Below are 23,292 nucleotides of genomic sequence, written 5' to 3'. Positions count from 1 at the left end.
CCTGATTCATTGATAATGATTGAATTCTATAACAATCGTTTAAGATAAAGGTCTTACTACAGGTATTACATACTTTTTAACGTCATAAAATATCCATGAAAACAAAACCTAGGAAGAGTTGATTGTTGAAAAAAATCCTTATAACTGATTGTTGCAGAATGACTGAATGAAAGACAAGAGTAACACTTTACGGCCCCAACCACTTTGAGGCTTGGCCATAATAATAGGTTTAGAGACATACAACTACTAACATGTGAAGTAATTTTGTAAATGTTTTTAGCTGTTGGAAAACTGGCTTATAGTAGAAATGATAAATGTTACACTTTGTAAATACAGCTGTTTCAAAAACTCACTCCTCTTTTTCGGTAGATATAAAATATTTATAGATATTTTGTTTTGTTTACATATTGGTTCCTAGATAGCATCTCGATGTTTCATCTCATAAAGACAAGACTTGGGAATGTTACCAGTATAAACTTACATTGTAGTGGCGAAATTTCAATCCTGAGTAAGACCCAAAGTGAAGGAAGGGGTAGTACAGAATTTTAGTTTAAACTTTTAGAAACTCAGGGCATATAAATGTTGAATGACTCACAGCCCTATGTTTTGACCTTTGTACAAAATAGTAGTGCAAATCAACTTTCCTACTATGATATATTTTTTTTCAAAAACTTCATAGTAAAAGTGGAACAGTTTTAGCCTTAAAGGGAGTTCCTATTGGAAATTACATTGTCTATATTGATAACCAGATGCTCTGCAGGGCGCAGCTTTATATGAACGCAGAGGTTGAACCCTGAACAGTTGGGACAAGTATGGACATAACATTCAAGCTGGATTCAGCTCTAAATTTGGATTGTGATTAAATAGTTGACACAGCATAGGTTTCTGACACAGAATGAATGTGGTCTAATGAACTTAAAATTTTTTTTTTGCATTTGAGCAATTCACTATGCTGTTGAATAGTAATCCTCTCAAAAAAATGTTTGAAGAAATTTTCTTTTTATTTATGAAATCTGAAATGAGAAAAATTTAACCCCCCCCTCCCCCCATTTTTTTTTCACATCCCCCTTTCCCTTTTTCCAAAACTGATCTCAATTTAAATTTCTAATGGAGTTTGCAACAATAACTACTCATTTAAATACATCATAAAATATTAAAATGTAAAATAAAGTGCTTGTTATCACTGAATGGTAAAGATTGTTTTAATTTATCAGTTGGTAGTAAAAGTGAATATACATTGTATATTGTATAAAACAATGATTTAAGTTGATTCAACTACTATTCTGGACAAAGAAAGATAACTCCAATTGAAAATATCTTGCTATTGCACAATATTGTGCAATTAGATATTTCTTGCTATTGCACAATACTGTGCAATTGAAAATATTTGCTATTGCACAATACTGTGCAATTGAAGATTTCTTGCTATTGCGCAATACTGTGCAATTGAAAATTTCTTGCTACTGCACAATACTGTGCAATTGAAGATTTCTTGCTATTGCTGAATACTGTGCAATTGAAAATTTCTTGCTATTGCACAATACTTAGTATAATAATTTTGGATCCTGATTTGAACCAACTTGAAAACTGGGCCCATAATCAAAAATCTAAGTACATGCTTAGATTCAGCATATCAAAAAAGCCCAAGAATTCAATTTTTGTTAAAATCAAACTTAGTTTAATTTTGGACCCTTTGGACTTTAATGTAGACCAATTTGAAAACGGGACCAAAAATTAAGAATCTACATAAACAGTTAGATTTGGCATATCAAAGAACCCCAATTATTCAATTTTTGATGAAATCAAACAAAGTTTAATTTTGGACCCTGATTTGGACCAACTTGAAAACTGGGCCAATAATCAAAAATCTAAGTACATTTTTAGATTCAACATATTAAAGAACTCCAAGGATTCAATTTTTGTCAAAATCAAACTAAGTTTAATTTTGGACCCTTTGGACCTTAATGTAGACCAATTTGAAAACGGGACCAAAAATTAAGAATCTACATACACAGTTAGATTCAGCATATCAAAGAACCCCAATTATTCAATTTTTGATCAAATCAAACAAAGTTCAATTTTGGACCCTTTGGGGCCCCTTATTCCTAAACTGTTGGGACCAAAACTCCCAAAATTAAACTCAACCTTCCTTTTATGGTCATAAACCTTGTGTTTAAATTTCATAGATTTCTATTTACTTATACTTAAGTTATGGTGCGAAAACCAAGAATAATGCTTACTTGGGGCCCTTTTTGGCCCCTAATTCCTAAACTGTTGGGACTTCAACTCCAAAATTAATCCCAACCTTCCTTTTGTGGTCATAAACCTTGTGTCAAAATTTCATAGATTTCTATTCACTTAAACTAAAGTTATAGTGCGAAAACCAAGAAAATGCTTATTTGGGCCTTATTTGGGCCCTTTTTGGCCCCTAATTCCTAAAATGTTGGGACCAAAACTCCCAAAATCAATCCCAACTTTCCTTTTGTGACCATAAACCTTGTGTCAAAATTTCATCCATTTCTATTCACTTTTACTAAAGTTAGAGTGCGAAAACTAAAAGTATTCGGACGACGACGACGCCAACGTGATAGCAATATATGACGAAAAATTAAAATTTTAGCTATAAAAATCTAAGTACAGTTTTAGATTCCGCATATCAAAGAACCCCAAGGATTCAATTTTTGTAAAAATCAAACTAAGTTTAATTTTGGACCCTTTGGACCTTAATGTAGACCAATTTGAAAACGGGACCAAAAAATAAGAATCTACATACACAGTTAGATTTGGCAAATCAAAGAACCCCAATTATTCAATTCAGTTTAATTTTGGACCCTTTGGGCCCCTTATTCCTAAACTATTGGGACCAAAACTCCTAAAATCAATCCCAACCTTCCTTTCATGGTCAAAAACCTTGTGTTTAAATTTCATAGATTTCTATTTACTTATACTAAAGTTATGGTGCGAAAACCAAGAAAAATGCTTATTTGGGCCCCTTTTTGGTTCTTAGTTCCTAAACTGTTGGGACCTCAATTCCCAAGATCTATCCCAACCTTCCCTTTGTGGTCATATAATTTGTGTTTAAATCTCATTGATTTCTTTTTACTTATACTAAAGTTATTGTGCGAAAACCAAGAATAATGCTTACTTGGGCCCTTTTTTGGCCCCCAATTCCTAAACTGTTGGGACCAAAACTCCCAAAATCAATCCCAACCTTCCTTTTGTGGTCATAAACCTTGTGTCAAAATTTCATAGATTTCTATTTACTTAAACTAAAGTTATAGTGCGAAAACCAAGAAAACGTGATTTGGGCCCTTTTTGGCCCCTAATTCCTAAACTGTTAGGACCAAAACTCCCAAAATCAATCCCAATCTTCCTTTTGTGGTCATAAACCTTGTGTTTAAATTTCATAGATTTTTATTTACTTAAACTTTTAATTTTTGTCGTATAAAAAACGAGAAACACGTTTGAACTACATAAACAGACAACAACTACTGTATACTATGGAAAATCCATAAAATTAAACATACACGAAAATACAATTTTCCACCATCCATGAAAAATGCTATCCAAGAAAATAAAAGAATCTACAGTGGTTTGTTTAGCATCATGATCTGGGAAATGAAGCCAACAAACAGATGGAAAGAGTACTAATCAAATCATATAAGGCTCACACCAACCTTATTGTATGGGGGTCATCTGATTTGACAGGTTCTTTAGATTTTTCTTTGCTGACAGCAACTGTCTCTGACACTTTTTTCTTGAACAAATCTGTGTCTTCTTCATATCTGTAAAACAGGGAGGATAAATCATATAAATCTTTGGCAAGCTTTTATTAACTTAGAAGTGAATAGAAAATTACAAACAGCACCTAAAAATTCATACTCACATTTTTCAGATTTGTATAAATATTCAGAAGTCAATTGTTTTTCTATTGTAACATCCTTCATTTACAAAAGCATGAAATCAGAACCTCTGTGAAAGTTTACCTGAATGAAGAGGGCGCAGGCTGAAATGTCTTGTTGAATTTATATCAAAAGTCTTTAAGATAATGATTTAACTTCAAGTATAACGCAAGCTTATTATCATCATAAACTGTTGTCACAGAGATATATGTCTCGCTTTTTTGTAATTTCGATAATGCAAATGTTGAAATTAAAATATGCAACACTTTAACATGTAAGTTTTGAAAATATTCAAAGTCAATCAACATTGACTGAAGGTACATGGCTAAACAATCTCCATGGAAATGAGATGTGCCAATTCTAATACAACTGCATATCAAATACCATTGACATAATTATCATTAGTAGTTCCCTTAAAACAAACCTAAACCCTAAATTTACATGTAAACTAAGCGAAATGTCAAAGTCAATAAACCATTGCTGAGGGGGCGGGGTCAAATAATCTACATGGAAATGAGATGTGCCAATGCTAATACAACTGCATACCAAATATCATTGACCTACCATTAGTGGTTCTCCATAAACAGACCTAATCACAAACTAAAACATGAAAACTAAGCAAAAGTTTCAAAGTCAATAGACCATGACTGAGGGGCGGGCTAAATAATCTCAATGGAAATGAGATATGACAATGATTATACAACTGCATACCAATTATCATGTAGTTACCACTAGTGGTTCCCTATAAACTGACTTAATCACAAACTAATACATGAAAACTAAGCAAAGGTTTCAAAGTCAATAGACCATAACTGAGGGGGCAGGGCCAAATAATCTCCATGGAAATGAGATGTGCCAGTATAAATACAACTGCATACCAAATATCTTTGACTTACAACTTGTGGTTTAACATAAACTAGACCCAATCACAAACTAATACATGAAAACTAAGCAAAAGTTTCAAAATCAATAGACCATAACTGAGGGTGCAGGGCCAAATAATCTCCATGGTAATGAGATGTGCCAGTACTAGTTCAGCTGTATACCAAATATCTTTGACTTACCACTAGTGATTCACCATAAACTAGACCTAATCACAAACTAATATATTGTTGACGCAACCGTTGTCGTCAAGCGAGACAAAAATAAGGCAATAATTCTGGTAAAAGAGATCAAGGTCATATGAAAAAATTCCACATTGTTTTAATTCAATATGTACAGTTGTTTTACATTCAGTCTGTATCATGATTTTTCTTCTGCCTATATCAATTGATTTTCATTAGGTCGGGTCTGTATCAGTTGATTTTTATAATACTTGATCTATTTACTAACAAGTAAAAGTTGGATTTCTATAGTTTTAAAGTACTTACAATACAGAAGCTTCTGGATTCCATGGCGATTTAGTATCTATTTTATAAAAACATCTTCTGGAATACAACAGCACCTGCCATACATGGTTATTGTTCTTCCTGTAACAAGTAAACTTGACAGTCAATCTCATTGATATTTGTAGCATCATATAAATAAAATGTTGTAGAGTTTCCTCCATGTGGGATCATATGGCAATATTATATTAAAAAATGTTTGTCTTTGAAAAAAAACATGTAAAATTTCATTTAATAAAGAAAAAAAATACATATGACTTAAATAGAGGTAGATAACTCTGTTTTGAAATAATTCTGGACAAAATTTCACTTTATCAAGTGATTTCAAAATAACTTAATCAAGTAATTCTCCTGACTGTTAACAGTATTAAAACATAAATGAAAATTAAAGCTAAAGTTAATTGTGAGCTCTAAACCAATAGTACTTTAATTATTGTAAACTTTTATTTATTTTGTGGTAGTAATTAGAATCCAGCATCATCACTGAAATACATTTAATAAAAACATTTTTTGGGCAAATCTATAAAAATTATTTTAATAATACAATTATATTTGGATATTTAACCATTAACTGCATGCTTTTTTATGATTCTAGTTTACTGTAAATCTAGAAATTATTGCAAGGTTTTCATAAATGCCAATCGTTGAGTATCACAATAATATATAAGAACTTGCATTCTGATATCTGGGTACATATAACTGAATGTAGCTTTTTCATAAAAATTGCCATATTAAGACTCACATTTTTGTTAATTTTTCATAAGTTGCAATAATATACGCACAAAATAATTTCTGAATTTACAGTGACTAGTTTTGTAGTCATTCTAGAGTTTGATACTGACCTCCATTTTGGAAAAGCTCTTTTTACATCAAGTTCCCCAGTAGAAGGATCTACTAAAGGATGAAAGACAGGAAAATCAAAGACTAGACTCTGTAATGTAAATATAAGAATAAGTTAAACCTGTAGAAACAAATTATGTCTACAAAACAATCACTTTAGACATAAAACCAGGTGCTCCGCAGGGCGCAGCTTTATACGACCGCAGAGGTCGAACCCTGAACAGTTGGGGCAAGTATGGACAAAACATTCAAGCGTGATACAGCTCTGAATTTGGATTGTGATCAAATTTTTGACATTACATGGTTTTTTTTTACACAAAACAAATGTCAAGATTTTACAAATCAATTAAAGATTTCTTCTTCAAACTTTTTAAATCTAAAATTAAATAGTTGATCATGACACAGCATAGGTTTCTGACACAGAACGAATGTGGTCTAATGAACTTAAAAGGTTTTTTTTTTGCCTTTGAGCAATTCACTATGCTGTTGAATATTAATCCTCTCAAAAAAATGTTTGAAGAAATTTTCTTTTTATTTATGAAATCTGAAATGAGAAAAATTTAAACCCCCCCTTTTTTTTCACATCCCCGTTTCCCTTTTTCCAAAACTGATATCAATTCAAATTTCTAATGGAGTTTGCAACAATAACTACTCTTTTAAATACATCATAAAATATTAAAATGTAAAATAAAGTGCTTGTTATCACTGAATGGTAAAGATTGGTTGGTAGTAAAAGTGAATATACATTGTTTATTGTATAAAACAATAAAAAAAACTTCATCAGCAACATTTTATATTGGCAAATTTCCAATGAAGTTATTTACATAAAGTTTTTGGCAAATAAAAATAGAAAATGACATCATAGTCATGTCTGGCAAATGTCCAACATACATTATCTAAAAACATTTTAGATAAGATAAGGAAAAAAAGCTTCATCAGCAACATTTTATATTGGCAAATTTCCAATGAAGTTATTTACATAAAGTTATTGGCAAATAAAAATAGAAAATGACATCATAGTCATGTCTGGCAAATTTCCAACATATATTATCAACTACTATTCTATACAAAGAAAGATAACTCCAATTGAAAATTAATTGCTATTGCACAATATTGTGCAATTAGATATTTCTTGCTATTGTGCAATACTGTGCAATTGAAAATTTCTTGCTATTGATACTATACTTGATATGGAATCCTGATTTGGACCAACTTGAAAACTGGGCACATAATCAAAAATCAAAGTACATATTTAGATAAAGCATATCAAATAAGCCCAAGAATTTAATTTTTGTTAAAATCAAACTTAATTTAATTTTGGACCCTTTGGACCTTAATGTAGACCAATTTGAAAACTGGACCAAAAATTAAGAATCTACATACACAGTTAGATTTGGCATATCAAAGAACCCATTTATTCAATTTTTGATGAAATCAAACAAAGTTTAATTTTGGACCCCCATTTGGACCAACTTGAAAACTAGGCCAATAATTAAAAATCTAAGTACATTTTTAAATTCAGCATATCAAAGAACCCCAAGGATTCAATTTTTGTTAAAATCAAACTAAGCTTAATTTTGGACCCTTTGGACCTTAATGTAGACCAATTTGAAAACGGGACCAAAAATTAAGAATCTACATACATAGTTAGATTCGGCATTTCAAAGACCCCCAATTATTCAATTTTTGATGAAATCACACAAAGTTCAATTTTGGACCCTTTGGGCCCCTTATTCCTAAACTGTTAGGACCAAAACTCCCAAAATCAAACCCAACCTTCCTTTTATGGTCATAAACCTTGTGTTTAAATTTCAAAGATTTCTATTTACTTATACTAAAGTTATGGTGCAAAAACCAAAAAATAATGCTTATTTGGGCCCCTTTTTGGCCCCTAATTCATAAACTGTTGTGACCTCAACTCCAAAAATCAATCCCAACCTTCCTTTTGTGGTCATAAACCTTGTGTTAAAATTTCATTGATTTCTATTTACTTATACTAAAGTTATTGTGCGAAAACCAAGAATAATGCTTATTTGGGCCCTTTTTTGGCCCTTATTTCCTAAACTATTGGAACCAAAACTCCCAAAATCAATCCCAACCTTCCTTTTGTGTACATAAAACTAGTGTCAAAATTTCATAGATTTCTATTCACTTAAACTAAAGTTATAGTGCGAAAACCAAGAAAATGCTTATTTGGGCCCTTTTTGGCCCCTAATTCCTAAAATGTTGGGACCAAAACTCCCAAAATCAATCCCAACCTTCCTTTTGTGGTCATAAACCTTGTGTTAAAATTTCATTGATTTCTATTCACTTTTACTAAAGTTAGAGTGCCAAAACTAAAAGTATTCGGACGACGATGACGACGACGTCACAGACGACGACGCCAACGTGATAGCAATATACGACCAAAAAATTAAAATTTTTGCGGTCGTATAAAAACATTCTGTAGTAAAGCTATGATTTTATGGAAACCTTTAATTTCCTTCAGAGGGAGACAAACTCAAAATTAAATGTTTTTTCTTCAGATAAGATGTCATATCAGACTACAAAAAGTATTATCACTAATTTGTGCATTTTTCCTTTGATCTTTTTTGTGATAATATTTCATTTCATGCTACACGCTTGAGAAGAAAAATGATCGCTAGAAACTAATGAGGCACATGGAGTTGCTAATGAAATTGACATGAAATTGACAAACGTCGTCATAGGTAAAATAGCGATAAACAGATTATCATTGATCATCTCAACTTGATCGCTTTTCCTGCTTTCGCCGTACCGACTCAAGTGAGAAAATCCATCTCATTGAGATGATCAACGATTATCTATAATTATCTTATAAAACAAATCTTTGCCTTTTCTGTTCTATCATAATGGCAATCTAGCAAAAATAAATGATTTCTTTATTCAATACTTGTTAAAATTATAAACTGAAATTTTCATTACCACACTTCCTGAGTAAAATCTTGAAAAAAAAGCATTTATCGCAGTTATTTGGCACATATATGTCTTTATCTAGCACTGCCTCAGTAACATACTTACAGGACATTCCCCATCAGGGAAATTATCTGGAATTGTTAATTTAAATCTGAATACACCTTCCTGGTACAGGCCTTGTCTCATAAATAAGATACCATACCAAACTGAAAACGGAAAGAAAAGAACAAATATAACATCTTGGTTTTATCAAAAAATTCAAGAAGGGAATTTGATAATATATATCTTAACAGTACAAAGGATGCAAGATAAGAAATAGCTTACTACAATAATAGTATCTATAGAAAGACAGAGCCAGTTCTTTTATACAATTTGTCTGAATATTTTTATATATGTATCTGTAGATAACATATGTAGCAGTTATCTATCAACATGCATATGAAAAATTTGCAATTAAGTTAATGCTAAGGGTTGTACTGATTATGCTGTAAATAAAGAGGTGGAAAATACCAATGATACTGACATTTTGACAAGTCCATGGCATGAACCCAAAAGACTTCAGAACTGAGTTACACAAACAGCACCAAAAACTGGGTGTGATATCAGATGCTTCAGAATGTTAATGATTCCTGCTCCACATGTGACACCCATTATGTTACTCCTTTAAAGTTAGAGAACCACTAATTTGGCCAGGTCAAAATGAACATCCTAGAAATTTGTATATATGTACATAATTTTGTTCCTTCTCATAGCTGTAACTTTGTCAATAGTAAAATATTTGGTAATTTGTATATCTAATGAAGGTTTAAGGACTTGGGATCACTGAAAAACCCTTGTTCAAAATTTCTTTTGAATAGTAAAAAAAATTTAACGAAATTATTTATGTTGATTATAATACATGGCTCTATATGGGGAAACAATATGGGAAAATGACAAAAAAACAATTTAATTTATTTAAAAGATCTTATAAAAAGCAACTGAAAGCAGCTGTAGCAAATTGTGTTTCTGTAGTGTAGATACAGAAGAAATATCAAAATGTCTAATAACACAGAATTAAACTTACTAAGAGGTGATAAAGCTGATGGCATCAAATAGCACCCTGGAATTTTCTGCTGCATCAGCAATTTACTGGAATAGAATAAATGCATAAAACTATTAGACACATTTATTAAAAACATTGTATTCAGAGAACTGTTGTTCATAATTACATGTCCTATTTTTTTTGCTGAGGATGGAAAGAAATAACTATTTCCATTAAAATCCCATTGATATAATCATAACTTTTGGTTGAGTGAGAACTATCTGAAGTCAGTAAGTTAATATCAAAATGTAATTAAATTTTATTATCTGTCACTACATGTATATTCAAATTGTTTGATTTTATTAAGTTTAAAAACATTGTCTTGTTGAAAACTTAACACATTTTACAAATTTAGCTTACAATTTTTACATAGATTTCGGGATAAAGTAATAAAAATCACTTTCTTGAAATGTGAAATAAATTTAATGATTTCACTTCTCTAATGTCATAACACAATGAGTGTTGTCAAGACATTGTAGATGATGTTATATGCCAAATACCCAAGAAAAAAGATAAAGTTCCTTGGATTTTTTTCCCCCCTTAAAATGACCATGGCCAAAAGAATAACTTTAAATCAAAGAACTCAATACTTATCTAAAACTTTTAACTGTGAAAGAAAACACAGATAATTATCTGATGCGCTATTGCAGTCATAAATTAATGTGTTTTTAATCACTCATAAAATATTTCTCTTTAATTGTAAAATTTGTCATTCTTACTTCAGTCAATTTTATCAACAAGAATAAAGCATGACCAAGACAACTGATAAATCACATAACTGGAAATACTTACTACTCTGCCATCAGTGAGTATTCTAACTTGAAGTTTTCAAATCCATGGATACCAGTTTTAATCTGTTTCTGTGTACCCGCCATATCTTCTTCTGAATCAGGGATTGGTGGTAACTGTTTACGTCCCTCCTTAGATCCTTCCTTTGGTCTACTTACATCAGAACTGTTCAATTCATCTAACTGTAAAAAGCATTATTAATAATACTCGTAAATAAAGACAGATGTAAATCAAAGCTCAGTTGTTGCATTTCTTTTTTTTTTTTGTTCAGAACAGAAAACAGTATCAGTTTTTTCTCTCAAACACAGAGGTAATGTAGATTTATTTCAACAAATCACACAAGAACTTTGTGTTAAATAAGTATTATATGATGCAACAAACATACAAGTAATAACTGCAAATTTAGAAATAATGTATAGTTTTGATCCAGTTATTCTTTACAAATGACATAAGTGTGTGTTTTAACAAATATAATTGTGGTCAAAATAAATGTGGAAAATAAAATTAAATAGTTTTTTTTGTAATACAGTACTGTTACATCCCAATAATTCTGAAATTTTACAGTAAAAAAAACAAATTATAGTACATGTAACTTTGAACCTGACAGTGATATTTCCCTTGTTTAATTACCTACCTAAATTAAGTTAGCTTACAAAGAAATAACCATTGACCTGCTGTACAAAAAGAATAGAACAAGATCACTAATCTGAACTAATCTCACTGTAAATAAATTACATATATACAAGGGAAATATAACTCATTTGTTAACTCTATGTTCTAATCAAACCTAGAGTAATCTGTGACTACTAATCAACACTTTCCCTCAAGACATTAAACTAAATATGATCATGGAAGCTATGGTCTTTAAATTAAGTTTCCTTAAAACTTTTAGACAAAAAAGGCTGTGTTTATATCTTGTAAATTACACAAACCTATGCAGTTGGAAAAGTTTAAGGTGTAGCGCCAACTAGATATATAATAGTTAAATGCATTTTATGTTTCAGGAAGATTACATCTACTTTGAATTTTTATGGGCATTTTTTTTCATCACTGCAGAATGTTGATACTGTTGGATCCCACTCACTGACTGAGTTTAGATCAGTTAAACTGTTTACTTTTTACATAGATATCTATTGTCTTTTCCAGCTGAAGTTCAGTAAACCCTTGAGATTTTACCTATTATTGGCTTTATAATTCTAACCTATGGTGTCAAATAAGTACAGATCTTTATATTACATTAACACTTTATTGTTCTAGATATGCATTAAGTATTTGCAGCTGGACACTTATCCATCAATCAATAAAAAATAATATGATTGTAGGACATTTTTTGGTAGTATCATAGAATGTAGGTTGGAATTACTCACTTTTTGTGAGAGGCTGTATGATTCACCAGAGGTGGATTAAGGCTTGGTTCACCTTTTGAGGGAAACAATTGAGTGATTATAGAAATCATTGAAGCATGACTGGAGCGTGCCCCTCTTTAGCAGTCAGTTGGTCCCCCATATGAAAATTTCTGGATCTGCCACTGTTCACCTAAATGTATCTTTGCACTAAGTATTATGATTGGAGGTATATTGAAGGTTCTGTGAACATTATTTTTGCCCAAATCTTAAACCATGTTAATTTCAAATAGCATTTAAAGACCATTGATGAATATATGTGATTTTTCATAATTTAGGAAAAGGTTAGGGTTTATGATTACATAATGCTGTAAGTTCTTTTCCTTATATTTTTTTTCCCAAATCAAATAAAAATATTTTCAATTTGTCTTCTGGCTGAGCAATATGGATTGTTGAACAAATCCTTGAAAGTATTCCTACCAATGTGAGATTATGTTGGCACATTCCTATTTGATCACTACTTTTATTCCTATCATCCTTTGGAATATATGATATTTTAACATTTTTGGCAGGCACTACAGAATTACAAAGAGATTGTGAACTATTTTCACTCCTCATAGTTGTATAGCCATCATCTACAGACGACAATGAATTTTCCAGATTTCTGTTTGCAAATCTGTCTTTTGAACAACCAGTTTTTGTAGTCCACATTAAATTCATAATGACTTTATCCTCCATGCCATGAATTCTCCATGACAGATTTTGATTTTCTTTCATTGCAGAGTTTAAAACCTCAATTAAAGTTTTTGGTAATGACTCCATAGCCTGGATATCGTAATAAATTTATAGAACTGAAATTATTCATCCATTAAAACCGCAGCACAAATATACATTTCTCCTCCATAAAATTCAAATGCTTTTCATTCCACTTATTAATCAAAATTATACTTTCTAATGAAAAATTATAAAAATGTCACTTTTTGTTTTCTTTTCCAAATATATTTTGTTTTAACATGTTACTGATCAATGAGAATCTTAAAGGAAAAAGTGGGAAATTTTTATGGTTTTTAATTTCATTGTTTTCAAACAATTACGAACATTAGTTTTAAATTAGAAGGATCAGTCTTAGATTACCCAAACTAAATATTATCTACTAATTGGCATTTAAAACACATAAATCATTATCCGTTTATAAAGTTAAAATACATGTACTGCAAGTACAATGCTTAAAGTAAAATCTGTACAAAAATCAATAAATTACATAATATAAAGGCATAAAGCTAGCATACAAAAACAAACAATAGGCTCAAAAGAGCATGTTTAGCCCATCTTCTTACTTTACATAATGCAAAAAGAATCTAAAAAAAAAAATGTTGCACTCATTATTTTTTTATCGTGAAAAACCTTTCAATTCATTGTTCCTCACATGCTGGTTTCGATTTGGCTAATTACTTTTGTAGTTGATAAAAATAAGAAATTTTATCAGGATAGAGACAGACTGACTATAATATTGTTCTTTTGTAGTACTGTTACACCACTGTCCTGGGTAAGAAGGAGATTTTTGTGCCATCAAGCTTTTTTTTTTAGTGGACATTAGTAAGGCAAACATATTATCATCCGACTGATTGCTTATATACATAGACAAAAATTGGATTCATAGATTTGATTTTCAAACTCTTCAAGTTAGGAATTGAATAGTGACTGAATGAACATTCAAAGCTTTTAATGCCAATATTTATAATACAAATGCCTATAACATGCAGATTTACAACGAGCAATTGAAAACAAAGACCTATTTCATGAGCATTAAAATAAAAACATCATAACAAATAAATCAAGGAATGTATCTCCCTCGTGCAAAGCTCTGATTCCTTTCACGGATTTGGCTATACTTTTTGGACCTTTTGGATTATAGCTTTTCATCTTTTATATAAGCTTTGGATTTCAAATATTTTGGCCACGAGCATCACTGAAGAGACATGTATTGTCGAAATGCGCATCTGGTGCTAGAAAATTGGTACCGTTAATTTTATTACACATACTTTGTCTATAATTTCAAAATGTCAAAAAATAGATTCATAGATTTGATTTTCAAACTCTTCAAGTTAGGAATTGAATAGTGACTGAATGAACATTCAAAGCTTTTAATGCCAATATTTATAATACAAATGCCACTAACATGCAGATTTACAATGAGCAATTGAAAACATATATTCCTTCACTTTGAAAGTTAATTTGCGGAAGATGACATGGCAAATTAAGAAAACATAAATGAGGAATGTGTTCATGGGACACAAATGTTGCCCCAGTTTGAATATCATTTAAAGTTATAAAGGGACATACTGAAGAACGAAATGACACTAGCCAAATTTGTTCTTGATCCGAGTATTTTGTTAATAAGTATTGTGTATAAGTTTCATGACATTTGGTTGAGGCTGACTTAAGTAAGAGAACAGAAACAAAAAGTTCTGGATTTTTTCCATTTTTAATGGGACATTATAACTCTAGAACAGTAAAATTGATGTTGCCAAAATTCAAATTTGATCTGTATAATTTCATAACATTTTGTTGAGGCAAACTTAAGTTAGAGGACAGAGTCCAACTTTTGGATGTATTGATGTACAGAGAGACAAGGGTAAAACTTAATGCAACCTCTGCTATGACGGGGACATAAAAATTCATCAATCACTAAAGAAAAATCCATAAAGATTGGTTTCCAGCACTTTTGGTCTTTATTATCTCTGAAATCAAGGGTAACATTTTTTTATACCGGTAACTTGCTGTAAAAATTTGTAAGGGTTCCACGGAACCCAGTGTCTCGCCTACTTTTGCTGTTAATCGAAGACTCAACAAAAATGAGGAAAAACATCAATAAAAGTTTCCCTCTCGATACTGTCTTTTGATTGAAAGAAGCTTCCAAGTTTGGTAAAAAAAATCCAGGATAATTTATGAATCTAATAAATGTTTTATAAACTTTAACTGCAGACTGTATGTAATGTTAACTGGAAGAAAAACTAAGTCCATTTATAAGTAAAATACGGAAAAAGTGAATTTTTTTTTTGCAAAATTTACTTCTGAATAATATCTTATGATCAGAAACAAGCTTTTGTCTAAGTTTGGTAGAAATCCAGGATAGTTTAAGAACATTATAAAAATTTTAAAAACTTAAACCACAGAGTGAATGTTTTGTTTCTGGCAAAAAAACTAAGTCCATTTATAAGTAAAATAAGGAAAAGTGGAAATTTATTTTTACAAAATTTTCTTCTTGATACTATCTTATGATCATAAACAAGCTTCTGTCCAAGTTTGGTACAAATCAAGGATAGTTTATGAAAGTTATTAAAATTTTAAAAACTTTAACCACAGAGTGAATGTAATGTTTCCTCGCAGAAAAACTAAGTCCATTTATAAGTAAAATACGGAAAAGTGGAAATTTATTTTTACAAAATTTTCTTCTTGATACTATCTTATGATCATAAATAAGCTTCTGTCCAAGTTTGGTACAAATCAAGGATAGTTTATGAAAGTTAATAAAATTTTAAAAACTTTAACCACAGAATGAATGTAATGTTTCCTCGCAGAAAAACTAAGTCCATTTATAAGTAAAATACGGAAAAAATGGAATTTTATTTTTACAAAATTTACTTCTGGATACTTTCTTATGATCATAAACAAGCTTCTGTCCAAGTTTGGTAGAAATTCAGTATAGTTTAAGAAAGTTATTAAAATTTCAAAAACTTTAACCACAGAGTGAATATTTGTGGACGCCGCCGCCGCCGCCGCCGACGACGACGGAATGTAGGATCGCTTAGTCTCGCTTTTTCGACTAAAGTCGAAGGCTCGACAAAAATGAGCAGAGGAACAATTCCTCAAGTCAATAACAGGCTTCTTTTCACAAAGAAATAGTTGTATTTCAATTCTGAAAATGATCTTTCTGTTGGAATAAAAGATAATCTCCATATGCCAACAATATCCATAATTCATAATAATCATGATAATAATAAAATTTTAACTACCAGTATTTATTTCTTTTACCATATTTTCTCAATTACTCTAAAATCAATCTTGCACAAATTTTGGCTAACTCTGAATCATTGAAAAATCTTTAGCATGATGCTTCTATACTGTACCTGTGACGGAAATTTTACACTTTTACAAGCATTTTGTTTATTCAGCAGGCCATTAGCATAGTAAAAGCATTCAAATGCATAGATTTCAAACTACAAAAAACACAAGACAAACAGACAGAATAAGAAAATAAACTAGTGTACTTACTGTATATTTATGAGCCATGTCAAAATTAATAAGAATTACTTCACATATAAAATCAAGCCAACCATATTTTCAAATATTTTTAATTGATATACAATACACTCGATTTTCCTTTTGAATATTGCTGGCAGTATATTAAAGGATTTCAATTATTTAAATTGAAGTCATTTTACCAGTAAAAGGCAATTAAAATTTCCTATTAGCATTTGATAACAGACTTCAACATGCTTGAAAGGACTAGTAATTGTAATATTAGTGCTGTTTAAGGTGCAACATTTTATACAAAGCCATTGAATTATCATATGATTTGATATAATGTTGATCTTTCAACTTCAAATTTTATTTCAACATTTCAAAATTATGTCAAGTTTAACAATGTTGTAGTGCATAGTAATCACCCCTCTTATTAATCATACATTGAAAAAAATCCATTGCTTAACTAGTACAAATGTCAAAATAAATTACTATAAAAGCATTGAAAAACAGTAAGTGATTGCCCTGATCTGAAATTTACTTACAGTAACAAATCAGCATAATTTATAAATTCCAAAGGCAAATATCAATTATTCCTAAATACAGATGCCAAGTTCTTCATTTGAACTTTGGTGGATATTTGTCTGATTGGCAATCATACATGTACCACATCTCCTTATTTTTATTAAGTTAATAATAAAGTAAGTTCCATGCTCAGTGGGTAGTTGGGTAAAATAATAGTTCAAAGTACAAAATGTATATTCAAACAGGAAGTGACTGCCTAGCAGATCTGCAATCTATCAACCAACAAACTGAAAACCCTGATACATTTCATAAAATTGTAACCCCACCTGGTACTTTAATATATTGTAAGACAATTAACAAAATGAGACCAAAACCACTAACGTGCTAACATATGAACTTACTTAAAATAGTTAAATGGTGATGGACAGTAGTTGTCTCTTGGACACATTCCCTGTTGCCATTCTCAATTTTATGCAAATCAAAAGCAGGAAAAAAGACCCAGGAATTTCAATATTTTTGATAATACAATGTATTAGCCTTTGGTTTATGGCTTGACACCAGCAATGCAGCATTTGACTGTCAAAACATGTGTTTTAGGGTTGCTATCTCATTGATGTATAAAAAATGTACATATAGCTAACATCTTTAGAGGAAACAAAGACAAATGGAAATGGAAAATATGTGTGTTCTTATTATAAAACTTCAGCATTCAATACATCAACATAACCTAAATAGAAATAGTTCTTAATGATTAGGATCAATTATAGTGCACTATACATGTACATGTTCTTTGACATTTAAATCCAATAAATCCTTTGAGTGCAAAATGATGTTTATATACTGAAATTTAAATATTGTTTTATCCATTGGAAAAACAATATTAGCCTCTGACTTTTTCCTTTGACATTACTGTTTTTGTTTACAGATGACACATCACATTGCTTTCATTAAATCCCTAATATTTTATCCATTTTGTGTGTGTCATACAGTCACACTGTCAAAAACATCTGTTTCATAAATAACTTATAGTAACATCTTATATCTATACTACATGTATACTGTACATTTGTTGAACATTTTCTCTTTGTAAAACTAGAGGATCAAAAAAGCAAACCTATAACCATAAGAGTGAACACACTGAAATATCTCGCCTTCTTTCCTTACCATGAAATGAAAACTGTCTGAAGGACATGAAGACCTAGCAAGGTATGCACATATTGAATGTAGTTATCCTTTTACTCATATAATAAGAAAGAAATTAACATTACAAAAAATCTAAACTTTTTTTCAAGTACATGTAGTCACTGAACCATGAAAATGAGGTCATGGACAATGGACATATGGAAATTTCATAACATAAGGCATCTATATATAAAGTATGAAGCATCCTGGCTTTCTTCCTTCTAAAATATAAAGCTTTTAAGAAGTAAGCTAACACTGCCAATTGATCACTATCTCTATGTCAAGCTTTCTGCAACAAAAGCCTCAGGTTCGAAAAAAACTGACCACCCTGGCAGACAATTATACACATAATTCATTCCATACACCAAAATATAGTTGACATGTTGCTTTTAATACATGTAACGTGGATTCATTTTTGTGGGTATAAATTTTCATGTTTTGCTGAAAACTTGCATATTCGTGGATATATGATTTCGTGGTTTTTCCAATCTCTGTATATAAAGCATATTGAAAATATGTTATTTATTGAACATTTGAATTCGTGGTTCACCTGTTTCCACGAAACCCACGAAAATTGGTATCCAACAAATAATAATTAATCCACAGTATCATAAATATGGACTCAGAGGTGTAAATTTAAAGGATGTCCAAATAATCAAGACAGTTTAAGTTTTGAACAATGTAGTTGATATGTGGTTATTAACTATTTTAAACAATTTACTGAGGATTTAACAGTTCAATTAGATAATTAAACAATTTTCACAAGTTTTACTTTCACATCAATAAACCTAAATTCTGTTAGGATTTGAATATCTCTGAGTATTTACACAAATGACTACTGACTGTTTATACTGATGATTAAACGCTGATATAAGCTTTTAATGTAAATGCATTAGCATATCAAAAATATTTCCATCATTTTTCCTTTCCCACGGATGACAATGATTGATGAAAAGTTTAATAATTCAAATGATACATGTATATGGTTCCTCTTGATTCTTGATCAAATTTGGTGAAAGATAAATAATCAGATCAGTACTACAGTAGCAGCATCTTATTGGTGAAAAATCTTTAATATCAGTGAATCAAAAAAAAAAAGAGAGTTAAAATTTGATTGTTAATATTTATAATTTGATTGCTAAAATATTTATAATATGCTTAACATATCAATTCATATTACAGTAATAATTTTCATAGCTAGCAAATGTCTGTGAATTTCAACAATTTAAAAGTATGGCTATAGCTATATTTCAGAAAGAGCTATATAGTCAATTTCATATTACGTAATCTCACCTGTGCATCAAGTTCTGACATAACAGCTAAATATCTACAGGTATATTCTCCATTCAAGTCTTACATCATTTCTCTTTACCTGCAATCAAATGAAAGACTGGGTAAATCATTGCTCTCAATATATATTTACAGTTCCATTAACATGTCATGTTTTCCAGAAGCAAATCATAAGATTTGGCAAAAACTGTAAACATCAAAGGGAAAAATCAATATATCATAGGAAAATTCTGCCAAATAAGCATGAAAATGCATGCAAATTGCAAGTAACTTAATAAACAGCACTTTGAACAGCTTTTTATTATTACAGTGCAAGTCATAGCAGGGACATATCATTATGGTTAACATTTGTTCCTCTGTCTGTCAACTCAACATTTAAAAGACAATTACAGCAATGCATATATACAATGTGCAGCATAATTAAAGACAATTACAGCAATGCATATATACAATGTGCAGCATAATAAAAGACAATTACAGCAATGCATATATACAATTTGCAGCATAATTTCAATTTTTTTTGGTTGGGAGGGGGAGGTTAGGTTGATTTACATGTATTTCATATAAAAAATTTACATATAAAGGCACATGTTAAAAAAATATAAACAAATACAATGTTGTACACACTTCCCCTAAGGAATCATATAGAAATAACTCATTAAAACTCATTGATGATTCGATAAACACCCATTTATTTTACAACAATTAATCATAAAAGCTTATCATTTCACAGGTTATTTTAATGACAATGTTCAGCTTCAGGCAACTACCAAACCTTTTACACAGGCACAAAACTTCAATCAAGTGATGATTCAATCTTTATTGAACACAGTTTATATATACATGCATGTATACAGAAGTCGCTGGGAGCGACTATTACCCTATAATGGCATTAAATCAAATACCAATTTAAATGCATGTATTAAGCCATGTTGTCACTATCAAAAATTATTTCCTGTGATCATTTTTTCATTCAAAGATATTCTGATATTTCACCCACAGTGTATCAATGGTGTATACTGCTCCATTTACATGTATAACTGTATTTAGATTATTGATTAGCTAATAACGTTGAAGGAAATTAAACAAATTAAACTATTAAATTAATTGAGATTAAGCACACCATATACTCATTTGCGGACTGATTCAATGTAAATTATTAGTATACATGTATGTGCTGCCTATATATATGTATATATTCCATGTTGTTAATATAGAATTTACCTGAACTAAAAAATACTATTCTAACAATAAAATAGAACTGGCCTCATGCAAGAAATTCTGGTTAACATATTCATGGTTTGTGGTGTTATTTATTATGTCAACATGACTTTCATGTTTAAGAAAAAAAAATCAATTTCATTTTAAAAATATTAACATATTTTTAATAATTCAACACCGTGAAACATACTAGAATACCACAAGTATTTAGTTCCTGAAGGCACTTATGATATAGAAAATAGGACATCATTAGAAGAGACAAGGTGAAATCTGTGTAAAGTACACTACATACATGTATATGGAATATGATTGATAACAACATTTCTATTTTGATTCTGATAAAAATTTGTAAAACAAATTGGATAAAAGAAAACAAAAAAGATATTAATGGATCTTAACTACAAGTACATATATATACTTCTGTAGAGTATTTGTAAACATGAAAGATCTAGAAAATGCAGGAGGTAACTTTAGACATCAGGCCTAAATTAAAATATTGTTTGTTTGCCCTTTTCCGACCCTATGTTTTGAAACAGGAAAATATAATATCCCCCCCCCCCCCTCCCCCTGTATACTTAGTACAATACAATACAATGACGTCATATTTAATGTAGTGATACGAAGTAAGTACGGAACGGATGAGCTCTGCGCCGGAGATTGACGGTTAAGATAAAACCTAAGGATCCCGGTAAAAAAGTTTTGAGCGGGAAATACAAATATAAGATTTTTGGTAGGAAAGAAAAAATAAAAAAAAATCTTGCTGGTAATTATACAAATAAAAGATTTTCAGGCGGAACAAATTTATAGGGTCGGTAGGTAAGGGCAAACAAACAATATTTTAATTTCAGCCTCATCGTACAGATCATACCATACCTTGAAATTGTGTGTTTGAGTCTCTTTTAAGCAACATCATTGATTCATGAACAATTAACAAAAAGACATGCCTAAGAGTCAGACACTGAGATAAGGCTATTTTTGAAAAGTGTACACCTTGTTGAAGATCAATACATGTATGTCAGTCTAGAATAAAGCAAACTTAGTACTAAGTCAACAATTGTCTATCCTTTCAGACCTTCAACCAGAGTTCATAAAAGAGAACTAGTCTATGAAACTCACCCACATCTTTTAGTCATTAACTGAAAACTGTACATTTTTTACTTCAAAATGATCAGTAAATTGGGGGAAAAGTCAATAAAACAGCAACTAAACAAAACCTCACAACAGAAAAAGAAATCAATGTCAATGACCACTACAATATGAAAATATGTAGTTATACTGTATCTTTCACCTTAATCCAAACAGTTGTGATTTTTTAATGGTACATATGATACATGTATAATTAAACTGTTTATTCTTTAGTGATCTATTCGTCAATTTAAATCAGAAATATGAATTATCAAGTATACATTATTAGTTTTTGGATAAACTGAAAAAAGTAAATATACATGTACTTACATTAGAACTATATATAAAAGTTATATAAATAAATGAATACTCCTTTTTCCTACATTATGAATATTCCAATAACTGTACATGTGTCCCAGGGAAAAATAAGGGATAATATAGGGTCAAGAATGTTTTCAAATGACATTTGACATTCCTTTCACATAATTGCACACTGTTTATCAATATGAAAATCTATAATAAAATTTCCAGACCATACATATCCCTCTTTATCATGCCTACTTTTTATTGATATTCAATGTGTCACTTCTTCACAGTTGTAAACAATTCACATTGATCCTACTTATTTAAATCATTCTGGTCATATTTTATTGTTTTCATTATTGACATTTTGGTATAAGTATTCTGGAATGCTAATACTTGTGAAGATATATATTACATGAATATATATGTACATATACATGTATAGTAAATACATATGTAAACTGATTATCTATATTTGACAAGGCCATTTATTACTTTGACTTGTAACATTACAAGGTAATGTTATATTATATAAATCTAAGGCTTAACCTAAATACATTAAATTAAATATTTAAAGAGACATTACTAACAATATTAACTAGGTTTAATTAGAATAATTAACTTATTAAATTAACATTTAATTTCAGAATACAATGTATGTGTTAACCATCATATAAAACAATTTATACACTCACTATATCTATATTACATGTCTAATAAAAGTTGGATAAAAGAAATAAATATGCAAATTTTGAGGACACATAATGTAATTCTCAAATGCCTCTATATGGGGATTGGGTGAGGGACAGTTGAATGAATATTAGAGGTCCTATTACACCTGTTAGTAACAAGGAATCTTATTCTGTAATAAAATTTCCAGAATAGTAAGACTTCATGGTAATAGTGCATTAATAAAATCATGAGAGTTCTAGATCTGGAAAAGCAGTGTTTTGCTCATTCTTTTTTTTATTGTGATTTCTTTTTTCCATTCATATAAATGGATTCAAACTTGACCATTGTTGACAGAATACTTTTTTCATTATATCCAAAATCATGCATCATTCTTAAACTTTTCAGGAAGCTTTACAAAATGCTTCAGTTAACTTCTGGTACTTTAAATATAGTAA

At 30.3% G+C, this 23,292-nt stretch overlaps 1 protein-coding gene across 6 annotated transcripts in view; it reads right to left on the bottom strand.

The window, feature by feature from the left end:
• The window catches only part of LOC143079676 (AKT-interacting protein homolog A-like), a 37,664-nt gene that overhangs the window by 11,437 nt on the left and 2,935 nt on the right, over positions 1-23,292 (bottom strand). For 2 of the 6 annotated variants that reach the window (XM_076255155.1, XM_076255157.1), the window contains exons 2-8: positions 19,520-19,598; positions 10,935-11,113; positions 10,125-10,189; positions 9,167-9,267; positions 6,130-6,218; positions 5,273-5,371; positions 3,678-3,785 (exon numbers count right to left, since the gene is read on the bottom strand). In XM_076255155.1, the coding sequence (XP_076111270.1) occupies positions 3,678-3,785; positions 5,273-5,371; positions 6,130-6,218; positions 9,167-9,267; positions 10,125-10,189; positions 10,935-11,113; positions 19,520-19,540 (662 nt within the window). In that variant the 5' untranslated portion in view covers positions 19,541-19,598. Of the gene's footprint in view, positions 1-3,677; positions 3,786-5,272; positions 5,372-6,129; positions 6,219-9,166; positions 9,268-10,124; positions 10,190-10,934; positions 11,114-12,754; positions 13,228-16,549; positions 16,583-19,519; positions 19,599-22,192; positions 22,376-23,292 lie in introns of those variants that run through there. The other 4 variants (XM_076255156.1, XM_076255158.1, XM_076255154.1 and 1 more) reach the window with 4 other exon arrangements.

The sequence above is a fragment of the Mytilus galloprovincialis genome, chromosome 6, assembly GCF_965363235.1.
Source record: "Mytilus galloprovincialis chromosome 6, xbMytGall1.hap1.1, whole genome shotgun sequence".
NCBI classification, from domain to species: domain Eukaryota; kingdom Metazoa; phylum Mollusca; class Bivalvia; order Mytilida; family Mytilidae; genus Mytilus; species Mytilus galloprovincialis.
This window is presented reverse-complemented; position numbering and strand designations above follow the sequence as displayed.